Source organism: Dryobates pubescens, chromosome 5, assembly GCF_014839835.1.
Source record: "Dryobates pubescens isolate bDryPub1 chromosome 5, bDryPub1.pri, whole genome shotgun sequence".
Classification (NCBI taxonomy): domain Eukaryota; kingdom Metazoa; phylum Chordata; class Aves; order Piciformes; family Picidae; genus Dryobates; species Dryobates pubescens.
This window is the reverse complement of record NC_071616.1, coordinates 2,613,065-2,627,947: the sequence shown is the minus strand read 5'-3', so window position 1 is coordinate 2,627,947 and position 14,883 is coordinate 2,613,065. Positions and strand designations below refer to the sequence as shown.

Genomic DNA, 14,883 nt, shown 5'->3' with positions numbered 1-14,883 from the left:
ACAGCCTTTTACGTTCCAGCACCAGGCCTCTGCCTGGTTGCCCAGACAGAGAGCTGTAGGGGTTTGGTTTTTTTCCCCCCTGGTGCAGAGATAAGACACCAGCTTTTCACACTGGCATTTGCATCCTTGTTTTCCCACATCCCAGAAAGCCTTCAAGTAGAAGGCTGGTGTCTGCTGTGGGTGGTCTTCTGGCCAGCCCTGTAAGGAGTCTCACTGCAGGTAAACAAAGGCTGAAACCACTGCCTTGGGCTCATTGCCGTGGCTGGAATCCAAAGGAGCTGCCAGGGCTGCCGGGTGAGGTGCTTGATTCCTGCCTGGGAAGCGGACAGGAATCACCACCTGGACTGAAAAGCCATGACAAATTGGATGCCTTTTAGTACCTTTTGAGTATCACCAGGGCTCCTCATGCTGAACTGGGTGGGAGAGAGCCTCTTCTGCCATGGCTGCGTTGCAAAGCTGCAGGTGAAACCTTCAGCACCTTCCTGGCCAAGTGTTCCCCAGATCTAAAATGTTAGGAGACTCCACGGGGAAGGACACCTGGGAATAATCATGGCCTGGCTTTTCCAAGCTCTTCAGTAGGACTTGCAGTGCTACAGGCTGGGGACAGAGTGGCTGAGAGCAGCCAGGCAGAGAGGGACCTGGGGTAGTGGTGGACAGCAGCTGAACGTGAGCCAGCAGTGTGCCCAGGGGGCCAGGAAGGCCAAGGGCATCCTGGCCTGCAGCAGGAACAGTGTGGCCAGCAGGAGCAGGGAGGTCATTGTGCCCTGTGCTCAGCACTGCTGAGGCCACACCTGGAGTCCTGTGTCCAGTTCTGGGCTCCTCAGGTTAGGAAAGAGGTTGAGCTGCTGGAAGGTGTCCAGAGAAGGGCAACAAAGCTGGGGAGGGGTCTGGAGCACAGCCCTGGGAGGAGAGGCTGAGGGAGCTGGGGTTGCTTAGCCTGCAGAAGAGGAGGCTCAGGGGAGACCTTCTTGCTCTCTCCAACTCCCTGAAGGGAGGCTGTAGCCAGGTGGGGGTTGGTCTCTTCTCCCAGGCAGCCAGCACCAGAACAAGAGGACACAGTCTCAAGCTGTGCCAGGGGAAGTCTAGGCTGGAGGTGAGGAGAAAGTTCTTCACAGAGAGAGAGATTGGCCCTTGGGATGTGCTGCCCAGGGAGGTGGTGGAGTCCCCATCCCTGGAGGCGTTCAAAAAGGCTTGGATGTGGCCCTTGGAGCCATGGTTTAGTTGTCAGGAGGTGCTGGGTGCCAGCTTGGACTGGCTGAGCTCTGAGGTCTTTTCCAGCCTGGCTGATTCTGTGAGCTGATGATTCCAAGATGGTTGTGAAGGTCCCTGGCAGGAGTGGCGTAGCTGTGGTACAAGGAAATGAGACTCCTGCACTCAGAACTGCTCTTGGCTGGCACTTGGCTGCCAGGAAGGGTACAGCCTGGAAATCCTGGGGATCTCAAGCCAGTCTAGGCTGGGCTGATGGCAGAGCATGGCATGATGGGGAGATAGGAGGTGGTGAGCAGTGTGAGGTCAATGACTGAGAGCAGAAAGAGTTGCTGTCCTTGTGGTTAGTCCAGTGGAGGGAGCTAAGGGTCGTTCAGGTTAATTGCCCAGAGTCGAGGGAGGTGATTCTCCTGCTCTGCTCTGCCCCAGAGCTGCAGCACTGCATCCAGTTCTGGTGCCCTCAGTATAAGAGGGACACTGAGCTGCTGGAGTGGGTCCACAGGAGGGCCCTGAAGATGGTCAGAGGGCTGGAGAACCTCTCCTGTGGGGATGGGCTGGGAGAGTTGGGGCTGTTCAGCCTGGGGAAGAGAAGGCTCCAGGCAGACCTTAGAGCAGCCTTCCAGTACCTGAAGGGGCTCCAGGAGAGCTGGGGAGGGACTTCTGACAAGGGCTTGTAGTGACAGGATGAGAGGCTTTGAGCTGGGAGAGGGGAGACTGGGACTGGAGATCATGAAGAAATTCATTCCAGTGAGGGTGGTGAGACACTGAACCAGGTTGTCTGGGAAGGCTGTGGATGCCCCCTGCCTGGAGGTGTTGAAGGCCAGGCTGAATGAGGCCTTGAGCAACCTGCTCTAATGTGAGCTGTCCCTGCCCATGGCAGGGGGCTGGAACTGGATGATCTTTAAGGCCTCTTCCAACCCAAACCATTCTGTGAGTCTGTGAAGCCCAGCATGGTGGGGGTTGGAAGGGGCCTCTGGAGATCATCTAGTCTGACCCTCCTGCTAAAGTAAGCTCACTCAAAGCAGTTTAGCCTTGTCCAGTTCAAATCAGAGGCTGAGGATGGGGCTGGGAGCACAGGAAAGTGCCCAGCATGCAAAGTTAAAGCCAAACTTCAACCAAACTCCAGCAGCTCCAGGATGTACCTGCGAGGTTTGGCTTTGGTTTCTCTGGACAGCTCCACAGGAGAGGCTGAGGGAGCTGGGGGTGTTCAGCCTGGAGAAGAGGAGGCTCTGGGGAGACCCAAGAGCAGCCTGCCAGGACCTGAATGGAGCCTATGGGTAGGATGGGGAGAGACTGTTTCCAGGGGCCTGCGGTGGCAGGACCAGGGGCAGTGGCTTCACCCTGGAGCAGAGCAGATGGAGATTGGATTTCAAGAAGTTCTTCACCATGAGGGTGGTGGAAGACTGGCACAGGTTGCCCAGGGAGGTGGTTGAGGCTCCTTCCCTGGAGGTATTCCAGGTAAGACTTGTTGAGGCCCTGGGCAGCCTGATGTGGTTGGGGATGTCCCTGCTGGCTGCGGGGAGGTTGGGCTGGGTGAGCTTTGGAGGTGCCTCCTGGCCTGGCCCACTCCGTGACTGCACGGCTCTCCGGAGGGGGTTGCCTAGGAGGGGCAGGGGGGGCAGCAGAGCGCTGCCATGCCGCCGGCCCTGCCGCGCAGTGATGCTCTCCCTCTCCGTGGCGTGCCGGCAGGTTTCGCCGAGCCCAGCATGGCCACCTCCTCGCGGCTGCAGAACGTGGTGCCCCGGCCCGGCTTCTCCGCCTTGCACCGGCTGAGGAGGAAGCGCAGAGGCCAGCGGGCGAAGGACCCTCTGGACGAGCTGCTGCTGAAGACGCTGAGCTCGCAGCGGGCGATGGAGGAGCGGTTCCTGCAGCTGGAGGAGCGGCGCTTCCAGCGGGAGGCGGAGGCGGAGGAGCGCCGGCTGCAGCTGGAGCAGCGCCGCCTGGAGCTGGAGCGGGAGCACGAGTTCCGCATGTTCGGCGTCTTCGCCCAGATGCTCAGCATCCTCAGGCACAGCCACGGCGGCGCCGCCTGCCCCCCGCCCCCCGCCCCGGCCGCCGTGCCTCGAGGCTTGGACTTCAACCTGCTGCTCGCCGAGGTGATAGGGATGGGAGGAGGAGGAGGAGACGACCTGCAAGGGGCGAGGGCTCGGCCGCTTAGCCAGAGGAGGGTGGACCTGCACGGCTTCTGCAGCCCCAGGGACTTCCAGAGGAGCCCCTACCTCTCTGCTCGGGGCAACCTTGCCAGCCTCTTCTGTGGCTCCACTGAGGAGGGCTACAAGGCCTACCACGCTGACAAGTACGATGAAGACAAGAACCCCAACGTAAGTTGGGGGCAGGAGTTGATTGTTAGAGGGTAGGAGAGCTCTGCAGAGGGACCTTGCCAGGCTGCACAGGTGGGCAGAGGCCAACAGGATGGCATTCAACGAGTCCAGGTGCTGGGTGCTGCGCTTCGGTTGCCGCAACCCCATGCAGTGCTACAGGCTGGGGAGCAGCCTGGGGGTAGTGGTGGACAGCAGCTGAACATGAGCCAGCAGTGTGCCCAGGTGGCCAAGAAGGCCAAGGGCATCCTGGCCTGCATCAGGAACAGTGTGGCCAGCAGGAGCAGGGAGCTCATCCTGCCCTGTGCTCAGCACTGCTGAGGCCACACCTTGAGTCCTGTGTCCAGTTCTGGGCTCCTCAGGGTAGGAAAGAGGTTGAGCTGCTGGAAGGTGTCCAGAGAAGGGCAACAAAGCTGGGGAGGGGTCTGGAGCACAGCCCTGGGAGGAGAGGCTGAGGGAGCTGGGGTTGCTTAGCCTGGAGAAGAAGAGGCTCAGGGGAGACCTTCTTGCTCTCTCCAACTCCCTGGAGGGAGGCTGCAGCCAGGTGGGGGTTGGTCTCTTCTCCCAGGCAACCAGCACCAGAACAAGAGGACACAGTCTCAAGCTGTGCCAGGGGAGGTTTGGTATCATAGTATCAGTCAGGGTTGGAAGGGACCACAAGGATCATCTAGTTCCAACCCCCCTGCCATGGGCAGGGACACCCCACACTAGATCAGGCTGCCCAGAGCCTCATCCAGCCTGGGCTTAAACACCTCCAGGGCTGGGGCCCCAACCACCTCCCTGGACAGCCCATTCCAGGGCTTCACCACGCTCATGGGGAAGAACTTCCTCCCCATGTCCAGAAGGCTGGAGGTGAGGAGAAAGTTCTTCCCAGCAAGAGAGATTGGCCACTGGGATGTGCTGCCCAGGGAGGTGGTGGAGTCCCCATCCCTGGAGGTGTTCAGGAAAGGCTGGGGTGTGGCCCTTGGAGCCATGGTGGAGTTGTCAGGAGCTGTTGGGTGATAGGCTGGGCTCGATGATCTCTGAGGTCTTTTCCAGCCTGGCTGATCCTGTGATGAGACTCTCAGAGTGGCTTTCCTGAGGCTTGTTTTCTGACATCCACCAGAGGGCCTCACAGTGTGTGTGGGGTTTGGTTTCTCTTCTCTCACTAATACCTGGAGGGGCAAGAGACAGCTTTGAGCTCATGCAGGATGAATGCTGTGCAGCTTAGGCTTGCTGACGGATTTTCTTTTCCCCTCTTGGGGAAAATGATAGATGTAGGAAACCTCCAGGAGCAGAGCTCCTCTTGCTCCTTACACTGTGAGGGTGAGGGGAGACCTCCTTGCTCTTTTCAACTCCCTGACATTGGGGTGAGCTGGGGTTTGGTCTCTTCTCCCTAGTATCAGGTGACAGAAGGAGAGGAAACGGCCTGGAGCTGTGCCAGGGGAGGGTCCCTTTGGAGGTGAGGGAATATTTCTTTGCTTGGGAACATTCAGGCTGCCCAGGGAGGGGTGAGCTCACCTCCCTGCAGGTGTTCAGGAAGCCTGTGGCCATGGCACTGTGGGGCATGGTTTGGTGGTGGCTGCACTCGGTGATCACAGACATCCCTTCCAACCCAGACAATCCTGTGACTCTCTGATCACATCTGCTACCCACTGAGGACCAGCTGTGATATCCTCCAGCTGTTGCAGGTGATGGGTGCAGGAGGTAGAGTAGCTAAGGAGCAGAGATTTGGAGGGTTAAATTGCTTCAGCTAACCCCAAATGTCCTCAGAGGTGACTCCAGGTGGCTTTCAGCACTTCCTCTCCTTGGTGGCTGCAGGTAGCTCATCATAACCCCTTCTGGCAGCAAGGCTGAGTGGGAACAGTTCAGGGCAAGTTATTAGCAAGTGTACTAAATATAGACAATAATCTGAAGGCTGTGAAGATGCTGGGGGGCTCCTCTGTGAGGAGCAAAGGCTGAGAGCCCTGGGGCTGTTGAGCTTGGGAGAGGAGCAGCCCCAGAGGGGAGCTGAGCAATGCTCAGCAAGAGCTGAAGGACCTGTGGGGGGCAAGAGGATGAGGGCAGATTCTTGTCACTGGTGCCCAGAGACAGGGCAAGGGGCAACAGGCACAGACCTAAGAGGAGGAGAAACTTCTTTGCTGTGAGGGTGCTGGAGGCCTGGAGCAGGCTGCCCAGAGAGGTTGTGGAGTCTCCTTGTGTGGAGAGCTTCCAACCCCCCCTGGCCATTGTGCTCCTGGGCAAGCTGCTGTGGGTGCCCTGCTTTGGCAGGGGGGTTGGACTGGGTGAGCTCCAGAGGCCCCTGCCACCCCCACCGTGCTCTTCTCCAGCTCTGCCCAGCGCTTTGTGAGCTGTGTTTTGGCTTCCCCTCTGGGGGCTTTCGGGAGGCTGCTCTGTGAACCTATGGTGGCACAGCCCCCGCCCAGACACCCCGCCCCGACACACCCCCTCCCCCAGACGGCCCCTCCCCCCCAGACACAGACAGACAGACATCCCCCTCCCCTCCCCCCCCCCGTGTGTAATGTCTCTAACCAAGACGTGGTTCCTTCTCTTCAGGGCATAATAAACTTCGGCACCAGCGAGAACAAGCTGTGCTTCGACCTGATGTCCAAGCGGGTAAGTCCTGACCCAAATGGCTTTTGCTGCTTGGTTCCTGCTCAGTGCTTGCCCCTGGCTGTGGCTCAGGCTGCCCTGCTGCGGTGTGCTCATGGGGAGGTTGTTGCTGTGTCGGAGGTTCAGCTCCTTGCCCGTTTATTGGTGTGGTTTTCTCCCCAGGGGGTTAGGGAGAAGGGTGGTTTTCCCTCTCCCTCTTTTGGGTTTCCCTTTGGGGATGTCCTTGGCTTACAGAGCTAACTGAAAATAAGCTGGGGTTTAAACTGAAAATAAGCTGGGGTTTATTTGCTCCTGTTGGCAGTGGCTGATTTAATTCAGAGGGTTGGAAATCAGCTTGCAACTCTTACCTGGTTTTGAGGAGCTTCACATCTTCCCCAGGAGGGTGGTGAGAGCCTGGCACAGGTTGCCCAGGGGGGTGGTGGCAGCCTCCTGCCTGGAGGTGTTTGCAGCCAGGCTGGAGGTGGCTGTGAGCAAGCTGCTGTGGTGTGAGGTGTCCCTGCCCAGGGCAGGGGGGTTGGAACTGGCTGAGCCTTGAGCTCCCTTCCAGCCCTGGCAACTCTGTGACTCTCTGATCTGTCCGTTCTGAAGTCAGACGATTTGGACAGCCAAGATGTGCCAGGATGGCAGCAGCCAGCAGTGGCAGCTCCTGAGGCCCCTCATGGATCCCACCTGGGCAGCTGCTGCCTGCTTGCTTTGGCAGGACAGCTCCAAAAGCAGAGGCAGGCAGGAGGAAAAAGAGCAGCACCCTGCTGCAGAGGAGTGCTGCTTGGCTTCCATCCCAGGTGGCAGCTTCTCCTACCTGACAGTGCTGCGTGGGGAGGGACGGAGGCTCTGGCTCGGGCAGTGCAGCCTCTGCGGTTCGGAAGCTGGTGCTTGCTCCCCTTCCCCTGGGTGCCACCCTCAAAGCCTTCCTTCTTTTATTGCTGCCTGCCACTGCACTGCCTGCGGGGGGACTGCTCCTCCTTCCAGCTAAAGGAACAGGTAAGGCAGAGCTGCTGCCTGCGCCACAAAGGAGCCTTCAGTTTGCACAGTGGTGCCTCCTTTCTTCCCTCCCCTCCCTTCCCTTCTCTTCCCTCCCCTCCCTTCCCTTCTCTTCCCTCCCCTCCCTTCCCTTCTCTTCCCTCCCCTCCCTTCCCTTCTCTTCCCTCCCTCCCTTCCCTCTCTTCCCTCCCCTCCCTTCCCTTCTCTTCCCTCCCCTCCCTTCCCTTCTCTTCCCTCCCCTCCCTTCCTTCTCTTCCCTCCCCCTTCCTCCTTCCTCCCCTCCCTTCCTTCTCTCCCTCCCTCCCTTCCCTTCTCTTCCCTCCCCCTCCCTTCCCTTCTCTTCCCTCCCCTCCCTTCCCTTCTCTTCCCTCCCCTCCCTTCCCTTCTCTTCCCTCCCCTCCCTTCCCTTCTCTTCCCTCCCCTCCCTTCCCTTCTCTTCCCTCCCCTCCCTTCCCTTCTCTTCCCTCCCCTCCCTTCCCTTCTCTTCCCTCCCCTCCTTCCCTTCTCTTCCCTCCCTCCCTTCCCTTCTCTTCCCTCCCCTCCCTTCCTTCTCTTCCCTCCCCTCCCTTCTCTTCCCTCCCCTTCTCTTCTCCCTTCCTCTCCTCTCTCCTCCTCCCTCCCTTCCTTCTCTTCCCTCCCCTCCCTTCTCTTCCCTCCCCTCCCTTCTCTTCCCTCCCCTCCCTTCTCTTCCCTCCCCTCCCTTCTCTTCCCTCCCCTCCCTTCTCTTCCCTCCCCTCCCTTCTCTTCCCTCCCCTCCCTTCTCTTCCCTCCCTCCCTTCTCTTCCCTCCCCTCCCTTCTCTTCCCTCCCCTCCCTTCTCTTCCCTCCCCTCCCTTCTCTTCCCTCCCCTCCCTTCTCTTCCCTCCCTTCCCTCCCCTCCCTTCTCTTCCCTCCCCTCCCTTCTCTCCCCTCCCCTCCCCTCTCTCCCCTCCCCTCCCTTCTCTTCCCTCCCCTCCCTTCTCTTCCCTCCCTCCCTTCTCTTCCCTCCCTCCCTTCTCTCCCCTCCCCTCCCTTCTCTCCCCCTCCCCTCCCTTCTCTCCCTCCCCTCCCTCCCCTCCCCTCCCCTCCCCTCCCCTCCCCTCCCCTCCCCTCCCCTCCCCTCCCCTCCCCTCCCCTCCCCTCCCCTCCCCTCCCCTCCCCTCCCCTCCCCTCCCCTCCCCTCCCCTCCCCTCCCCTCCCCTCCCCTCCCCTCCCCTCCCCTCCCCTCCCCTCCCCTCCCCTCCCCTCCCCTCCCCTCCCCTCCCCTCCCCTCCCCTCCCCTCCCCTCCCCTCCCCTCCCCTCCCCTCCCTTCTCTTCCCTCCCCTCCCCCCAAGCCTGCAGTAGGGAGTGCAGAGGGAGATGGCAGTCAGCAGCCTCTCTATTACCTGATGCAGGAGTTCAGACTCTCCTGGCCGTCGTGCTTGTGGCGAGGAGCAAAACAAAGCTCTGCCTGGCAGCTTCCCTGCAGTCCCAGCACCAGCTGGGGTTGTAGGCAACGAATGTGCTGCTGCTGGGGTGATAAACCCTCCCTGTTCCCTCTGGGTCATGGAGCAGCTTTCTGCCTGCAGCTTGGGACCCTGAAAGTCAGAGACTGTTTCCTGCTGTGAGCTCTCAGCTGGTTTCCTTTCAGCTGTCCCATCTGCTTTCCTCAGCCCAGGGGTCCTTCTGCTTCTTGCTGCATAGCCATTTGCAGCCTCCTCTGCTGATGTCGTTTATGTTGTCCCCTCCAGATTTAAGTTGAGGAAATTTATTGATGATCTGGATGAGGGCATTGAGTCCATCAGCAGTAAATGTGCAGCTGACAGCAAGCTGGGGGCAGGAGTTGATCTGTTAGAGGGCAGGAGAGCTCTGCAGAGGGACCTTGACAGGCTGGGCAGATGGGCAGAGGCCAAGGGCAGGAGATTGAACACATCCAAGTGCCAGGGGCTGCACATTGGCCACAACAACCCCATGCAGAGCTACAGGCTGGGGTCAGAGTGGCTGAGAGCAGCCAGGCAGAGAGGGACCTGGGGGTGCTGGTTGATGGTAGACTGAACATGAGCCTGCAGTGTGCCCAGGCAGCTAAGAGGGCCAATGGCATCCTGGCCTGCATCAGGAACAGTGTGGCCAGCAGGAGCAGGGAGGTCATTGTGCCCTGTGCTCAGCACTGCTCAGGCCACACCTTGAGTCTTGTGTCCAGTTCTGGGCCCCTCAGGTTAGGAAGGAGGTTGACTTGCTGGAACGAGTCCAGAGAAGGGCAACAAAGTTGGTGAGGGGCTTGGAGCACAGCCCTGTGAGGAGAGACTGAGGGAGCTGGGGTTGCTTAGCCTGGAGAAGAGGAGGCTCAGGGGAGACCTTATTGCTCTCTACAACTCCCTGAAGGGAGGCTGTAGACAGACAGATATTGGTCTCTTCTCCCAGGCAGCCAGCACCAGAACAAGAGGACACAGTCTCAAGCTGTGCCTGTGGAGGTTCAGGCTAGATGTTAGGAGGAAGTTCTACCCAGAGAGAGTGATTGCCCATTGGAATGGGCTGCCTGGGGAGGTGGTGGAGTCCCCATCCCTGGAGGTGTTCAGGAGGAGACTTGATGGGGTGCTTGGTGCCATGGGTTAGTTGTTTGGGCGGTGTTGGATTGGTTGATGGGTTGGACACAATGATCTTGAAGGTCTCTTCCAACCTGGTCTATTCTATGTATTCTATGAAAGAGAGAGCTAAGGAGGCACAGTTCTGAGCTGCAGAGGCTCCCAGAGCATCCACAGCTGCACTCTAATCCTGTAAGATCAGGCTGGCTTTCTGCATGGGATGAGGGCCAGCGTCCTTCAACTCCAGAGCCTGCCACTCATTACTCCAACACCAACTCAGCCCTCATGGGTTTCTTATCCTGTGAGAGACTTCCACACTGCATGTTGATCTCCCTCCTCCCTCACACTGTCACCTACCTCCTGTCCTCCACCCTCACCTTTATTTATCTCAGAGATTTGGCTGCCAGTAGGCACTGGGAAGGTCTCTTGTGCTGGATCTGTCTGTATTGCCATTTTGTGTGTCTGAAAGGTCTTCTCTCTGCCCCTGGCACCACTCAGCTTTGCCTTGCAACTTCAGGGGACTGGATTATGTGAACCCCCTGACACTGACAGCCCTTGGGAGTGTGTGGATGTTTATCTCCAGGTGAATCTGGCTCTCAGATCAGCCTGAGCTCCTCAGTCAGGAGCAGAGTGCCTGCCCTGGGGGGAGGATGCTCAAGCAGATCGTTCCCTTTTTGAGTGCTCCTGTTAAGGCTTCATCAAAGCTTCCCAGGATTATGGAGCCGAAGGAGCTGATGTGGCTTAGGGACTTCTAGCCCCTTCTGACAGCCTGCAGCTGAACTTGCACAGCTGGGACCTTGCTTTCCAGCTGGAAGCTGTTCTCAGAGCTGGGGTTGCTCTGTCTGCTGAGGAGGTCTCCTGCAGGCAGCTGGGCGCCGGGCGTCGTGCGGTCGCGGCGGCTCGGCTCTGGCTGCAGTCGCTGGGCTGAAGCTGCACCTTCACACCACCCCAAGTTCCCCCTCAGCACTTTGCTTTCCCAAGCTCCATTCTTGCTGATGGCCAGTGGCTTTCTCAGTCCAGTTGTAGAGCTGTTGGAGTTGCTCCTGTGTTTGTGTGTGCGTGGATCTCCCCTAGCCCTGTGCCTCCGGTAGCAGTGATCCTGCTTTTCATGGCTCTTCTTCTTGCTCCCAGCTGACACAGACAGACATGAACCTGATGGAGCCTCCACTGCTTCAGTACCCTGACTGGAAGGGACACATGTTGTGAGTCTGCTCTTTTCTGTCACCTTTCTCTTTGTCTGCTAAGCAGAGTGGCTGAGAGCAAACCTCTGCACTCCCAGCTTAAAGCTTTCTTAGGCTGGCTTCGTCGCTCTTTGCTTTGCCAGCCCATAAATGAGCTGCCCCACCAGTTCACCCAGTCAAAAAATCCCTACCTGGGAGGCAAGATGCACATCTTCTGGAGTCAGCCCAGGCTTAAAAGCCCTTTACAGAGCTTAACAACTGAGCTGACACTTGGGAGCCTCGATCCTCCCCTCCCCTGCCCGCATGAGAGCCCAGCAGCAATCTGTGCACCGTGCTCGGGGCTACCCGTGACTGATGCGTGGCGTGGGCCTCAGCTCTCCTGTTTTCCAGCTGTCTTTGCTGTGTCTCCTGGGTTTCTGTCCCTGAGCTGAGGGCCTGGGGAAGCCCAGCCTCGTGGGGAAGCAGCTCAGGCCATAACTTGTTGCTTTTGTTTGCTTTTCAGTTTGCGGGAGGAGGTGGCTCGGTTCCTGACCTACTACTGCAAGGCCCCCACGCCGCTCAAGGCAGAGAATGTGGGTACCCCCCCCTTGGGTGTCTTCTCTGATGTGCTGGCAAACAAGTTCATCTTCTCTTTGATTAAACAAACGGTTTGGGAAGGCCTTTTGTCATGCTAATGAGAGCAGTTCGGTAGCTGGGCCACGAGGAGGAGCAGGGGGCTGGAGCTGCTCTGCTCTGGAGACAGCCTGAGAGAGTTGGGGTTGTGCAGGCTGGAGAGGAGAAGGCTCCCAGGAGACCTCATTGTGGCCTTCCAGGATCTGCAGGGGGCTCCAAGAAAGCTGGGGAGGGACTTTTGAGGGGGTCAGGGAGGGATAGGACTGGGGGGGATGGAGCACAACTAGAAGTGGGGAGATTGAGATTGGCTGTGAGGAAGAAGTTGTTGCCCATGAGGGTGGTGAGAGCCTGGCACAGGTTGCCCAGGGAGGTGGTGGCAGCCTCCTGCCTGGAGGTGTTTGCAGCCAGGCTGGAGGTGGCTGTGAGCAAGCTGCTGTGGTGTGAGGTGTCCCTGCCCATGGCAGGGGGTTGGGACTGGCTGAGCCCTGAGCCCTGACAGCTCTGTGGGTCTATGATTCTGCTGCACAGCTCAGCCACAGCACTGTGTGCTTGCCCCACACTTTACTTCTGTGTGCCAGCTCCTCATGGCAGTGATCTCACTGGGGCTTGATGTTTTCATCTCCTTACTCACTGGGACAGAGAGCTCTCATTGTTTCAGCTGAGTTGAGTTTCAGCCTGTTCTGCTCTTAAACCTCAGGACACAAATCTGTAGTTGAGCCAAGCAGCAGTTTCAGCCTGGAAAAACAAACCTTTTAGTGGCAGTGTTGTAAGGAAGGCATCAAGACTGCTGACCTGGGAGGGTCTTGCTTGGGGACTCCTACTTCTGCTGAGTGCTGCTGCTGTCAGTGCTTTGCTGACTCAAATAATTCAGCAGAAGCCCTGAAGTTACCACTCATAAGTTTGCTGCTGCTCCAAGGCAGCAGATTCTGCCTGGTGCTTGCAGTGCTGATGCTTGTAGTGAGACTCACAGGACCCTGACAAGCTGGGGAGGAGGTGCCCAGGAGAACCTCATGAGGTTCAACAAGAGCAAGTGCAGGGCTCTGCACCTCACTGTCAACACAGACTGGGGGAGGAGGGGATAGAAAGCATCCCTGAGGAGAAGGACTTGGGGGTGCTGAGGGATGAGAAGCTGGCCAGGAGCAGGCAGGGTGAGACTGCAGCACAGAAGGCCAAGGGCAGCCTGGGCTGCATCCAAAGCAGCATTGCCAGAGAGCCAGAGAGGTGATTCTGCCACTCTGCTCTGCTCTGGGGAGACCTCACCTGCAGTGCTGGGGGCAGGGCTGGAGCCCTCAGCACAGCAAGGACCTGGAGCTGATGGAGAGGCTCCAGAGGAGGCCATGGGAATGCTCAGGGGGTTGGAGCAGCTCTGCTGTGAGGCCAGGCTGAGGGAGCTGGGGGTGTTCAGCCTGGAGAGGAGAAGGCTCTGGGGAGACCTAAGAGCAGCCTGCCAGGAGCTGCAGGGGGCTACAGGAAGGCTGCAGAGAGACTGTTTGCAAAGGCCTGCAGGGACAGGAGCAGGGGCAATGGCTTCAAACTAGAGCAGAGCAGATTGGGATTGGATGTGAGGAACAAGTTCTTCACCATGAGGGTGGTGGAACACTGGCACAGGCTGCCCAGGGAGGTGGCTGAGGCTCCTTCCCTGGAGATATTCAAGGTGAGGCTGGGCAGGGCTCTGGGCAGCCTGATGTGGTTGGGGATGTCCCTGCTGGCTGCAGGGAGGTTGGGCTGGGTGGGCTTCCAGCCTGGACCATTCTGTGATTCTATTCTGTGATATTCTGAGCATGGTCTTAGCAGTTTGCTGAAACCCCCATCCAGCCTGGCCCTGAGCACCTCCAGTGAGGGGCACCCACAGCTTCTGTTTCAGTGTTTCAGGTTTTTTTCCTAACACCCTAAATCCCTTTCAGTTTAAAGCCACTTGGAGCCTTTGTCCTGCCAGTCCACTCCCTGATGCAGAGTCCCCTCCCCAGCTTCCCTGTAGGCTCCCTTCGAGTACTGGGAAGTCTGCCTTGGAGCCTTCTCTTCTCAAGGCTGGTCAACCCCAGCTCCTTCAGCCTGTCCTCACAGGAGAGCTGTTCCAGCCCTCTCTTCACCTTTGTGGCATCCTCTGGTCTTGCTCCAAGAGGTCCATGTCCTCCTTATGCTGGGAGCTCCAGAGCTGGACACAGCAATGCAGGTGGAGGCTCATCAGAGCAAAAGGGCTGGGCAGGGTCCCCTCCCTCACCTGCTGGCCACCCTGCTCTCATTTCTGACCTGACAAATGCTTGAAGTGCAAGTCAAAAACCCCAAACCTTTAAAGCCAGGAGCTCAGTGCTTAGTCTCAGTACTAAGTGCTAGGTCTTCTAGCAGCAGAGGTTCAGCCTGCTCTTGTTTCCATTCCAGCATGGGTCTGGCAGGAGGCTGGGGCTGCCCTTGCCACACCTGCCAGCTGGTGACAAAGTGCTTTGCTTTCCTGGCAGCCCAGGAACCTGCTCCCCAGTTTGTCTTTTCTCCCCCTACCCTTTCTCCAAACTGCACATGAGAGGCAGGAGTGGCCCTGGAACAAGGTGGCACTGAAGCAAGGTTTGAGTTGCTTCTGGTGGAGGTGGGGTTGCAGCAGGAAGCTCTCCATGTCAGAGGCTGGTGGGAGAGAGGCACTGCAGAGCCACGGGCAGGAATGATCCTTGTCTGCCACTGTCCTTCCACAGGCAGGTTTCTCACTGGCCTTTCTCTCTCTTCTGTAGGTGATTGTTTTAAATGGTTGTGGCTCTTTGTTCTCTGCCCTGGCCACGGTCCTCTGTGATCCAGGGGGTAAGTGGATGGTGGGGAGATGTTGTTAATGTTGCTTTGTGCTGGGGAGGAACCTCTTGCTCCACTGCAGCGTTGTGTGGCAGCAGTGAAACTGGCCTTGACCTGCTGCACAGCTCTTGTTTCCTTGCCTTGGGCTGAGCTGGAAACAGCTCTGGACAGAAAGGTGTTTCACCCTCTGGAGGGTTGACATTACCCTCCCCAGCTAGCTGGAGTTGAGCCTCAGACTAAATTACCAAGAGACCCAAGCTGAGAAAGCAAAATGAATGTTCTGTGCACAAAGGGTAGCTAAAGTCTGGAAGTATGAGATGCAAGGAGCAGGTACCAGATACCTTCACAAGGCAAGAGAACACAAATCTCCTTGTACAGAACCACCCCTGGATGGCCCAGGGGGAGCCTTGGGCTCTCCTCCCCTTCGTCCCTTCCTGGTACCTCAACAGACACAATGTGGAGCCAGGGGGAGGTCAGGACAGAGAGGTAAGGGAGCAAGCCAGGCAAGCTGTAAGAGAGACCCAGAGAGACATGGAATCACAGAATCAGCCAGGCTGGAAAAGACCTCAGACACCATCAAGTCCAACCTAATACTCAACTCAACCATGGCTCCAAGTGCCACATCCAGTCCCCTCTTGAACACCTCCAGGGATGGGGACTCCACCACCTCCCTGGGCA

At 58.2% G+C, this 14,883-nt stretch overlaps 1 protein-coding gene across 1 annotated transcript in view; it reads left to right on the top strand.

Moving 5' to 3' along the window:
- Positions 1 to 2,909: 2,909 nt before the first annotated feature.
- The window catches only part of ACCS (1-aminocyclopropane-1-carboxylate synthase homolog (inactive)), a 28,627-nt gene continuing 16,653 nt past the window's right edge, over positions 2,910 to 14,883 (top strand). Inside the window, exons 1-5 of the mRNA XM_054162145.1 lie at positions 2,910 to 3,527; positions 6,060 to 6,119; positions 10,769 to 10,839; positions 11,321 to 11,390; positions 14,151 to 14,217. Coding sequence (XP_054018120.1) covers positions 2,913 to 3,527; positions 6,060 to 6,119; positions 10,769 to 10,839; positions 11,321 to 11,390; positions 14,151 to 14,217 — 883 coding nt within the window. The 5' untranslated portion in view covers positions 2,910 to 2,912. The remainder of the gene's footprint in view (positions 3,528 to 6,059; positions 6,120 to 10,768; positions 10,840 to 11,320; positions 11,391 to 14,150; positions 14,218 to 14,883) is intronic.